This window comes from Zea mays, chromosome 7 (assembly GCF_902167145.1).
Source record: "Zea mays cultivar B73 chromosome 7, Zm-B73-REFERENCE-NAM-5.0, whole genome shotgun sequence".
NCBI classification, from domain to species: domain Eukaryota; kingdom Viridiplantae; phylum Streptophyta; class Magnoliopsida; order Poales; family Poaceae; genus Zea; species Zea mays.
The window spans coordinates 78,212,046-78,224,674 of record NC_050102.1 but is presented as its reverse complement, the minus strand read 5'-3'; the positions used below and the strand labels follow the sequence as shown (position 1 = coordinate 78,224,674).

The window sequence follows — 12,629 nt, the reverse complement described above, 5'->3', positions numbered from 1 at the left end:
CTGCTTCTAAAGAACCGTAGAGAATACAAACATTAAAAGTCATAAAGTATTTATCAAACTGTCTCGAATATCCTACAATAATAGACGATTACAATAAAAAACTATCTTATTTAGGTGACTAATAATGGACGTTTTAGAAACCGTCTTATTTAGGAGATTGATATTAGACATTTTGGTGACCGTCTTATTAAGATTTAAACGAAATGACTTACACAGCAGTACATTCTTCAATTTATAATCATTTTTTCAGATATCACGTTATAATAATTTGAAAGAGAAATATACATACACATATATTGAACAACATTATAATTAATATAATATAAATAAGTACCATTCAATATATCATAAATAAGCATTGTCAAACAACGCATACATAAGTGTACTCTAAATCTAAACTAAAATACAATTGTTTGCACTAATGTTAAGCCTAACTTTATATGAATTCAAGTCTCCACACTTTTGCAGCCACCAAATGTGAATTCCATTCTATGTTTTCCTGTACAACAAATAGGAGAAAACTAGACATAGCAAAAAGCTCCAAGCAGCACATGGATGGTCTCAAAGCTGCCCTTGTGCTTCTCCCTGTTCTTGATGACTCCTACACGCCCGGTGTTCCTCCTGCTAGTCACCATGACCATGTTGCCGACGTCAAACTTGATGAAGTTCTTGATCTTGTAGGTCTCCAGATCGATCTTGATGGTGTCGTTGGCCTTGATGAGCGGGTCAGGGTAGCGGATGGTGCGACCGTCGTAGGTGTTCAGGTAGGGGATGCCTTTCTGGCCAAACTGAACAGACCTCACCTTGCAGAGCTTGAACTGCACACAAACCAATAGAAAAGCAGTGAGCATTTCACAGGCGTACTATGAAAGGGCATGGGAATTTCCAGCGATGTAAATGGATAGATAGACAGAGCAACATCTATTAATAGTCCTAACGATTGTAGCACATGACATTTTCAATGCAAGACTTTCATGCACACAACATATATGGATAGTATAGCAAGGATAAGGTACACAGATCTACTAATGAAAAACAGCAACCTCACACAGCTACCAAGATCATCATGCTCAACTAGAACAATGAGAGATGATGTGTTAAATTGGCTGGCATTGCAAGCACGTTGTGTTGTTCCAAGACTTGACACAGTTTATCAGGTGATATACTTGGATCCATGACCTCAAAGAATAACTTACAAAGAGTTGATATGTGCATATAAGACCCTAATTACAGTTAACAGTGGGAAAGTACGAGGATCAATTAAATGGTACAGCAGGCTAACCATATTGGTCTCGACCGAGCTGAGTCCATTGTAATCTGCTCGATTTTCTTCAATACATACAAGCTTCAATACCCAAACTCCACAAACAGAACTAACGTTAAGTTGACAAGCAAGCCAATTTGCAAACATCATCAGTTGTGGTTATCTAAATGAAAGTGAATTTTGCGAAGGAGGTCATTGTTGCTCTCTTTGACCAGTAAGAAGTGCTGGTTGGCGACAAATGCAGCCTCAGGAATGGCGTTGTTTTAGTCAGATAGTAGGGGGCACAAGAGTCACATGGAGTGACCATGTACAAGAAATTCAAAACATGGAAACTTATTGAAGCCTAAAGTTTGGAGTGGCAAATTGTCAAATTTCAATCATCTTGATGTAGTTTGCAAAGCATACTGTAGGCTCAATTAGATAAGATGGTGAAGTTACTACATGAAACAAGATGCAATTAGGGGTGGTAATGGGCTCTAAAGTTTACACTATAAAATTTAAGGGTCGGATCATATTAGGATTGGGCTCTATTTCTATTCATTTTTAGAACTAAAATTAATTAAGGGCTCAAACGAATCGTGAAGAAACATTCAGACGATGATCCATTACCACCCCTAGAGCCTAGATGCAATGGAGCAAACAACAGTCAAACATTTGGAAATAAAAATAGTAATCCTCTCTCTGGTACTTAGTACTTACCATATTGATCCTTCAACATCTTCTTATGATAATTGTTAAGGTACACTGTTTGATCATAAATAGGATATTTAACCTGCATCAAAAGTATAGTAACATGAAACACCTTTGAGAATTTATTTAAGACTAATTTGACATAGGGAAGAAATGAGTCATTATAGAAGACACTGCTTGACATCTAGCTGCACATTCTTTCCGATGAACAGCTAGATATTCATTAAGCTTTGGAAGATCCTGCCTGCGGAATACATCCCAGACAGCACCAGCCAGGGATCCTTCTGAATTATTAGTGTTTGGCTCCTCGATGTGTGAAATCGAGTGTTTGTGTGATTGCTCTTCAATATCCAGATTCAAATTTTGAACAGGAGTATGAGTATGAGTATTTACATGAACACTAGTTCCATTAGCAATCCTTTCAGATACATCAAACTATACCCTTACCCTCTTGGGACATTGGTAATGCACTTTAGTTGCACGCATTAACATGTGAACCTACAAGAGGAAACAGATAGCATTAGCCATCTGGTGTTTGTAACTTTTGTCATTAAAAATACTCAAGTTACTCAGCCGACCTTCATGAAAAACAAGCACTCAAATCTAACCAGAACTTTGAAGTGAAAACTGAGTAAGACCAAACTTACCACATCGCACATGTTAATCATTAGATTTGTCATTGAATCACCTTTACCAAGTTCTTGGTGACTTCCATGTGCAATTAGCAGTTTCATCCCTAATTCAGGTTGTAAGGCATCTGGGGGTAACTTGGCAGCAAGGTTTAGGAGACCCCATCTAGGATGAATAAAATCAACAAGAGGAAAGTTGACAATAAATTCTGGCCTTTGGCACAACAGAAACACCTCCAAGACACTGGGTCGGGGCCACTCTTTCAATTTCAGCATCAACAAGTGGTCATCTCCTCCTTTGCTGCCATCTAAGTAGCCTTTGATAAACTGTTTGAGCTCGATATCTACCTGAGCATATAAAACAAGATAGGATATATAATTTTGAAGATAAGAGGTACAACAAACATTTTCCACATACAGAAGCTTGTAATTCTTTACTTCCACAAATTGTTCACTTCTCCAAAATGCCACTTGTAGTACAAGTACTGGATGGCCAAAAACTCAAAATAAGTTAGCACAGGTGGTATCACAATGAATCAATGATCATGCATTCTTTTTAGCAATATATACCTCTAAGATCTAACAGTGGTATGTTAAACTAAATGAGACCAGCAATAGCAGTGTAACTAGTAACATGGCACATGGGAATCCCTAAGCAAATGTTGCAACAATTTCTAACAGGCAGAAACGTCTTGTTCAGAAATATAAAGCAATAACTAGCACTGATTTATCACCTCTGATTGGTTCGAGCAGTCCACAGCCTTGACTATGACATCTTCATCCATTTCTTCATCCATGATCTCCTGGATACCTCTCCAAATACTCAAGGGATCCCAGCTTGATGATAGAGAAGGCTCAAATGCTTCCCTAATAATAATAGGCTCCGTGTTTTTCCAATGCTTACGAAAATGAATGATGCCTTCATATTTTAAGTCCTCCAATACATGTGAGTACAAACAATTTATGCCAATCCCATCACTGTTTGATCACCTGCAAGATTGATAAGAATCACGTTTATTCAACTATGTGCAAGAGAGAACCAAAGCAAAAACAAACTACTCACCACAAAGGTTAGTTGGAGGTTATTTGGCTGTGTTTCTCATCGGCCCTCTCAAACGACGTACCCACCTCGTCGGGCGCCACAATCCGGATTGACACTAGCCCTATGTACTACATGCTGAAACTTGGAGAAAAAACTAGATGCATATGTGATGTCCATCAAATACATGAAAGTAGGATGATATCATTCTAAATTACCATTATATATCTCATAAATAAGCATTGTCAAATAGCTCATGCATAAGCGTACTCTATATCCAAACTAAAATACTAATTGACAAACTTGGTAATCAATTGTTTGTGCTATCGTCGTGCCTAACTAAATATATATGAAATCAAGTCTCCACACTGGTGCGGCCATTCCATCTTTTCCTGTACAACAAATAGAACACAATAATTATTAGTTAGACATAGATGAACACCTCACAATGTGGCATATGATGTAAAAGGTTACATGAATGTAACATCTTACCTAGGAAGCCATGCTAGATTTAGTTATATGAAGCACCTTCAACCCTGCTGATCCACCAATGTCTATCACCTCATTCATGAAGAAGTCGAGCAACCGTTCTCGAACATTTGCAATCTCATCAGGCAATAATGGACAAGTTGCAAAACCAGCACGACCCTTGAAAAACATAAACCATGTAAATATTTATAACGTCATATTGCATAGGTTTGAGTAAAATAGTATTTAGACTGTAAAAACAACCTGAGGATATCGATCACAGTACAAACTAAGATTATCCGCAAAGGATAACATGTGGTACATCACATATTGTCCGCAAAGCATACTGCCAGGTGGTTGTATGTGTGCCTAAAAGATGTGATTCATAAGGAAAATATCCAGCGGGAATGTCTAATTATATGTCTTGCTAATAATTTCAGGTTAAGGACATGATTACCTAAAAATGTTTCCATATAACTGTGCGACCAAAATTCTTGTTATGGCGACCTTTTTGTCGACATAAGCACCAAAAGCCCTACAATAATGGTGACTAATGGTGTAAGTAACAATTGAAATATAGAGGAAAATAGAATTATGATAAAGGTAATACCCACTCATCGAATAACTTCTTAATACTATAGCAGCTAGGGGATTGGTAACCTTTGGAGTCAATATTGTACACTATATTCCATTTTGGGAAAATAACTAACAAGGCCCAATGGTAAGCGAAATGAGGAAGATAGAACATTAAGATACAGATTAAAAAACTATAGAGTGTTATTAGTGCTAGGCCTTACCCTTCCTGGCAAACAACAAATATGCACTCCTTGTCCTGCTGAGCAAGCAATGCTTTCACAATGTATGCTTCGACTTCATCAACCTCTTCATTGATTCTCTTTAAAATGATCATCTATGGATCTAAAAAGCCAACTATGCCTCTGTATTTGTCTATCTTCCTCATGCATCTATTAAAAGAATAGTTAGATAAAGAAAAAAAGTAGACACCTATAGGAAATGGTGGATCTCACTCACAGCATCCAACTCCGATGTAAGGATATGTCAAGGGAAAGATCATTGTAGATGTGAAATACATCACTGAATTCTACTACATAGACCCCAGATTTTTCAAGAAAATCGTGTTCTTCGTATCGTACCATGAAGTGTGTGGCACTTTGCCTTCGAGATATTGGTGTGGTCATAGCAAAATACCATTTGTGGAAACATTGGCTCTGTTTACCCATCCTCTTAAGCAATGCACTAGATACTAAAGGCTGCCCTAGCACAAATTGTTTATTATTTGGAACTGGTGGTGGAGATCGTTGATGAAAGGGGGGAGTCCAAAGGGGATCAAGACCATCATCTTCTATGTTTTTCTGTTGTGAATTTTTTTTGCTCCTTCTCTTTGCTTTTGTTATGTTTTTTATGCTTATGTTTCCTCTTCTTGCTGACATTGGAGGCACTATGTGTGACATCTATATCCTCGGTACCCATTGTTGGTGTTGGCATTTTATCCTTTTCCGGTGTGTGATGGAGTACCTGAGGCGATGTGTGTGGGACTTGTTGAGGCTTTGCATGAACTGTTGTTTCCTATGTGAAATTCAGAAACAAGTACATGGCATTAACCAAGTTTTGAATAACAATAATAAGTTCATCAGGTTGAAGTTAGCAAAGTGTACCTCTGCTAGTTGTATGCCTGACTTAGGCCATAACACAAATGAATTTTTGGCTTCACCAAGAGTGAACATATCACCACCAGCGATTGGTATAGGGAGCGGAAAATCCAAGAAGTTGTCAAACACAAAATCAACCTGCACTTTTGTGTGGTCATCTCACCGCTCAATCCCATGGACGGTTACAACATCCTTTCGAGGGTAAGCCTGCCCTCTAGCGACCACAACAGATTGCGGACCTATCTGCACCACTAACTTGCATTTCATCACCTCCTGAAATGTTAAACATAGGAAGAATTAAGGGAAAATGCAGAATATTAGTGGCACATTAATTTTGTTATCTGATAAGTCATATGTGTTGCAAGTAGATGAAGTTACTTGTAATGAGTTAACTGAATGATGTGTTGCATGGTCTGGTGTATCAACAAATTTTGATGATGAGCAACTCTCAGAATTGTTTAATCGACACTCCATACTCTGACACAGGGCTGTCAGTTTGTCAAACTTGGCCTCATACTCATCCACAATCCTCTTGACATATTCTTTCGTTGTTCTACGTTTCTTCTTACGAGGGCCATCACCTTGAGCAAGACCCATCCCTAAACCCACATAAGCACTCACCCCTGTTGTCCTCCCTGGATGATTACTCCCTATTGTTGTTGCAAGTATGTCCATATTATCCAATGGTGTAAAGGTACCAGCTACTGACTTTTCATTTAGATCTACCTGAAAAAACAATTTTATGTGTGAATCAAATAGGGTAAGAAAATTAAATGAACAAGTTATGTGTGGAGAGGAACATTACAATTTTCTTTATGATTGGATGCGACTCTGTTATGTTCACATCGCTAGAAGGATTCCTCGCCCTTGCCCAATCCTTATGACGACCACCTGGCATGTCTTGAAATGGAATAGATTTACCCTCAGTTAATGCTTGTGCATCTTCCTTTGCCCATTTTCTCTTTTGTACAGTATAGCTTCGCCGGCCTAGTTTTTGACAGAACTTCTTCATGCTTTGGCTTTTCTCGACCTTTTCTCCTAGAGCAATATACTCATCAGAGGTAACCCACTCCACAAAGTCTGGCCACCACTCTTTCTTGAGTTCTGGATAGTCCACAAATGGAGTTTTGTCCTTCTTGACATAATTTATATTTAGTTCCACTTGAAATCCTTCCATGCATGGCCTGTACGAATAAAAGGAAAATAAATCATAAATCCCAAAAAATGATGCAAACAGGAATCAAACAATCTCGAGAAGTCAATCCTTACTCATAGATTTCAAAGCGACCTTCTTCACATTGAGGGTATGGGTTTCATCCCTTGGCATGACAAATTTCTTTGACACATCCTCCCATAGGTTTGATTTTACCACTTTAGGCACTTTTCGCCAATCCTTTATCCTAATATCAACACGCATGTGTGCTATATAACCACAATAGCTTGAGAATTCATTGACATGTTTTACCGGTGACTGGGCAATCCCATTTTTATCAAATGTAAGATGACGAGGACCTCCTTTTTCTAGCTTCTTGCATTTGGCGTGACCTCGTTTTGTTCTATGCCTGACAGAAGTACAAGAACCTTTTTCCACAATACCCTCTGAATGCAAGCTGGTGGAAGATGAGCTACTTGTGGACCCAGAGGTTTTTGAAGTTGATGACCCAGATGTATCAGAAGGTGACTCAGAACTCATTTGTTCCTACTGACAAAGAGAATGTAGAGAAGTTTATTTTTCATTCATGTTGGCTTCAAGAGATAAAAAATATTGCACTGAGTCATAACAATTTTAAAAAATGTACATATTCTTTATAATAATAGGTATTATCATAATCAGTAGGGGATGGCCTGGTATTCTTATCCACACACAATTGGTTATACATGTCCACCCATAGGTTTTAACCACATAATACATAAGTCTTAAACACATGGTTGTTTATTCACATCCATAAAAAAGTCTCAACCATACAAATACATAAATCGATTTGTCACATGAAGTTCCCACGCATGATACATAAATATTATATATAGGTTAAAGGAGTGAAAGGCATGTATGCAGTACACTGATGCCTGTCCATGGTCTGGATACACCATGAAACAGTAGAATCCAAGCAAGCTTAAGAAAAATAAACATAAGAGAGGGGGAAAATGATGTGTTCAGTTTTGGACTACTGAACTACATACGCCATGGTCTGCAAACACTATAATATAGTTGTAATTTATCAGATCTGATTTCAAATATCTTACATTAGGGATTAGGGTTTGAGTGCTAGCCTAGTCGCACAAGTGAAAAGAGATGAAGACGTGCTGGACTCCTCATGGTGCAGGTGTCGGTCGGCGGGCATACCTGGTGGCTGGTGGCGCCCCTGGCAGCATAGAGTTGAGGACGGCGGCGATGCACCAGGCTTGGCTGCTCCGGATGGTGGCGCGCCTGGCGCTTGAGGCTCGGCCTAGCTTGGGGCCTTGGGGAAGATATGACCGGAGAAGGTCGGGCCCTCGTCGGCGGATGACACCTTCCACAGCCGTAGTCTGAAGAGGGTTTCCGGCTCTCCACTCAATTGCGTATGGAAGGGACAGTGGATTTGGGGGTAATTGTGATGGAGGCAGGTAGGTGTTGGAGGCTGGCTGTCTGGCTAGCTGCGTACTCTGGTGGGCCGGCAGGCCTACTGAAAGTGCCAATATTTCTCGGGCAGTTGGGCTATCGTGAATGGGCCGAGAAAATATGGTAAAAATACGAAAATATGTCTGATTTTTCTGAAATTTCAAAAATGGGCGGTAAAAACGTCTCACTGTTTTCTATATATCCTGATTAATCCAAAATCGATTGGGAAAATCCGATAAGTGTTACCGGAATTGTAGTGGATCCAGAAAATTTTTTAAGAGGCACAAAAAATTTACTAGATTTTACTGACTGTTTTCATCCTTACTGGTGATGCTCGTGGAGTGGAGAGAAGAGTATTTGGTGTCATCGTGTGTTCAAACAGTCTGTGAAGACGAACGCCTTGTTGGATGGACTAAAACCGTCTGCGTCTGAAGATTGTTAGGTTGGGTTGTAAGCCATGCCTAAATCCTCTTTTGTTCTTTCGGCTAAAGAAATCTCAAGTCTATATTGGTTTTTTGGAACTTGACAATGTAAATGCATATATCCTGCATAGGATGGGTATACCTTCCTATATCCCTTAGTATGTAAATGATAGGAAATAAAGCAAAATGGTGACTTAGGTATGTTATGTGACACATTAATGATCGAGTCGCATGTTGGTCTATTTTACCATCTACATGAAGTTGTAGAGATAAGTTTAAGTGGAATTCACTATTTATTATATTTTCTTATAACATGTCTTATTAGAAATATCATACAAAGACAGTTTCATACCTTGAAGTGTCTAGTATACTCACTAACATCTAAGACAGTTTTTATAGTCTAGACGACTCTAATAATATTTTTATTTGAGATGGTTTCATATGCATAAGTGTCTAATATACTAACTAGAATTTAAGGCTATTCTTGCAATCTTAATGACTCAAAAGGTATATTTATTTGAGACAGTTTTCAATAACTATCCGTCTTAACTCAATGTAAGACAATTTTTATGATGTAACCGTCTCAAATCACTTTTTTATTAAAGACGGATCTCCAAAGACTGTCTTATCTTACTCATCACCATATTATAAAAGACACTTTTTATAAAATGCACCGATATCCATCTTAAAATGTGCGTCTTAAATAAGCATATCTCTAGTAGTGGAGTGCCGAGGCGGAGTACCGTGCCGTGGCCAACGGCATGGCGGAGACTGCCTGGCTCCGGCAGCTCCTCGCCGAGCTTCACAGTCCCCTCTCTAGGAGCACGTTGGTATACTGCGACAACATCAGCGTGGTCTACCTCTCCACCAACCCAGTGCAGCACCAGCGGACCAGGCATGTAGAGATCGATCTACACTTCATCCGCAATTATGTCGCTGACGGTGCTGTTCGGGTCCTCCACGTCCCGACCACCTCCCATTTGCCGACATCTTCACCAAGGGTCTTCCTCCTCGACCTTCGCCGAGTTCCGCTCCAGCCTCAAAATCAGTAGTGGCTAGTTGAGTCTGTGGGGGGATCCTATTGTGTGATGTACTTCTTCTTTTCGAGTCCAATCTATAAACTCCGCTGCGACGGAAGTTCAGACTGCGGGGGTGTTAGAGTATATGGATATATGGATTAGGCCCATGAGGCTAAGCCCATATGGCCCATGTATAAACTCTATATAGCCACCCTCTAGGGTTGGCCCTGTTAATCCAATGGTTATTCTCTAACACTTTCTATTTTGGATAGTAATTGACATGCTAAACTAGTAAGAGCATGACCTGCTAAACTTTAGACAAACTCCAGCAACACCTCTTTAGAGCTTGTTCATTTTTATCTCAATTTTAGAGGAGATTAGATGGATTTAAATTCACAACAAGTCAAAATTTCTACTAATTTTTTCCAATCCTATCCAATCTAGGTGAGATAGAAATAACCGAACAAAGCTTTAAAAGGCTCTATAACATCCTAATACTAGTTTTCTTTTGTATCTTTCTAATACTAGTTTTCTTTTATCCACTATAACAGTTAGATTAAATTTTTATTAGATTTGTACGGTCTTCCTCGGTCGATGGGAATGCAGAAGCCTACCAAAACCCACCAAAATAAGCACATGCCCGAGAGAGGGAGAGAAGCATGTCGCGATGTCATTGCCGACGCCGCAGTGGGTCACCCTCTCCGTCGTGGACCTCTGGAAGGTTGCATACAAGATGCTGGTCATGGTCGTTAATGAGGATATCACTATGAATACCACTGAGATTCCTACAATGCAAGGTCCTATTACAAGAGCCCAAGCACGACACGACAATTGAATCAACATGTGAGCTCGTTCTTAAGTTCTAGTGCATATATCTACCTAATGTAATGGTTGATTATGTTGTTGTTGAATCTCCTAGCAGGTGGACAGGTGGGTCCAAACACTCGGGAGTAGACAGGAGACATGTTGCACGACAAAACATTAGGTGGGATCTATAACGTCTTGTTATGTGTGTCCCATTCGGCTACAGAATGGGAGTATTTATAGGGCATAGAGGGTAGTTAGGTGTTGGTCACTTGTTTTCAATTGTTGTATGAAATCGAAAACAGGGAAACACAATATTAAATGACAAGGGCCTTTGTCCATGGAAGTAATATCTCGCTGACATAAAGATCCAAGGATGAAGGTAACAATATACGTTTGTTTTTAAATCTTTCTGAGTCAAAATAGGGTAGTATGTTGCTTATTTCTTCCTTCATATAACCGTTCCCCAAAGGTCATATGAAAGAAATGGTTTACGAACAAATAGTGAATATATGCATATTTATAAACGTGAGAAGCAAGCAATAAAGAATAAGCCCTTTATTTTATTTACATGCTCATCTTGTATTTCAATTCAGATAATATAATAAACAATTACATTTATACCTTTAGCTCTGCGAAGGAGGATTCAAAGATAGCTTTGGAAGGTGAACGATTAAGAGTGTTCTCTCTTTTTCCCTTCCCTCGGAAAGAAGATCAATAGTACAAGGCATTGTTCCTCTATTTATAGGCCCGGGGCACGGCTCAAGTGAATTTAGAATTGTACCTTTGATTCATATACATTCATTCTAATGTACACACCAGGGGTAAAGTTATCCTTCTACTCCTTTTGACTTGGTTCATTGTCCCCAGAAGGACCTTCGGAATCAGCTTAGGCTAAAGTATGCTCACAATGATCGCTGAAGCCTTGGCGCGTTCCTTGCTCAATATCTACCTTCGGCATTTAGTCTTGTAGTACACTTGTTAGCTAAAACAAAATATTTAGTGTGTTTTGAGGACCTTCGGAAGAAGGAGACCCCCAACAGTAGCCCCTTCGCGGGGCTAGATCGTTTTTTCATAACAAGCTCGGTCCACGAAACATATGAAGGCCTCTTCATGCCGAAGGTCTGAAAAACACCTTCTCTGAGCTTGTTATTAAAAAATGGATAAAAACATGAGCTCTGCTGGTCCATTGATCAGTTGGTATTGGTGACACGATGGTTCACATTCACCGCTTACATGGCTATATAAATAGATTGGTCGACTTTAGGTTTTTACAACATTCATTGCATTTGCGTCGTTGTGCTGCCAAAATTTTTACTGCAACCAAAGGTACTTTCGTACTTTCAAGTTTTCGATCAAGCTTCGACTCGCTTTGCAATGGCCAGGATTCGAACAACTGCTAGATTGATGAACAAAGGCGAGGAGGCAGATGTGACTGAGACAGCTCCAATTTCAGAAGTGATGAACGATTCTAGCATTTCCGTTCCAAGGGAAGAAATGTGTGCCCTAGAAAAGAGTAATTTTGAAGCCAAGGGTGAGACTGAAGGTGAAGACGTTGAAGGGGATGCCAATGTCCTTTGCCCAAGTAAACCTAGTCATATTGAATTTGGGAAATCTACTGTGAAAGCTGACGATTTGGACTTGATGAAGAAACTTGGGTACATTGGGAAGAATGATGACAACTTAATTAGATTTGTCGGCGATGAAATAATTATAGAGCCGAAGGATGACGAAGTTCTGGTGTTCAAAAGCTTCTTCCGTGTTGGGCTTCGGTTCCCGATTTATGAGATGATTGCTGAGGTGCTAAAAAAGTTCGAGATATTTCTTCATCGACTGACACCAAATGCAATAGTTAGGCTTAGTATCTACATATGGGTCCTTTGAAGCCAGGGTATGAGCGCAAATTTCGAAGGTTTCTGCAGGGTTCACGAGCTGCATTACCAGACGAAGGCAAGACTAGATGGTCTTCACAAGAACTTTGGATGCTATAATTTTGCATACAAAAAAGATACAAAGGCCCATGTA

General features: G+C 39.4%; 1 protein-coding gene and 1 pseudogene across 1 annotated transcript; both read right to left on the bottom strand.

Moving 5' to 3' along the window:
- Positions 1-521: 521 nt before the first annotated feature.
- Positions 522-5,000, bottom strand: LOC103632483 (lysine-specific demethylase JMJ25-like; annotated as a pseudogene).
- Positions 5,001-5,919: 919 nt separating this feature from the next.
- Positions 5,920-7,946, bottom strand: LOC118473021 (uncharacterized). Its single transcript, XM_035961230.1, has 4 exons — positions 7,942-7,946; positions 6,566-6,944; positions 6,139-6,486; positions 5,920-6,033 (listed from the first exon to the last, which is right to left on the bottom strand). The coding sequence occupies exons 1-4, from the start codon at positions 7,944-7,946 to the stop codon at positions 5,920-5,922; spliced, it is 846 nt and encodes a 281-aa protein (XP_035817123.1).
- Positions 7,947-12,629: the final 4,683 nt, after the last annotated feature.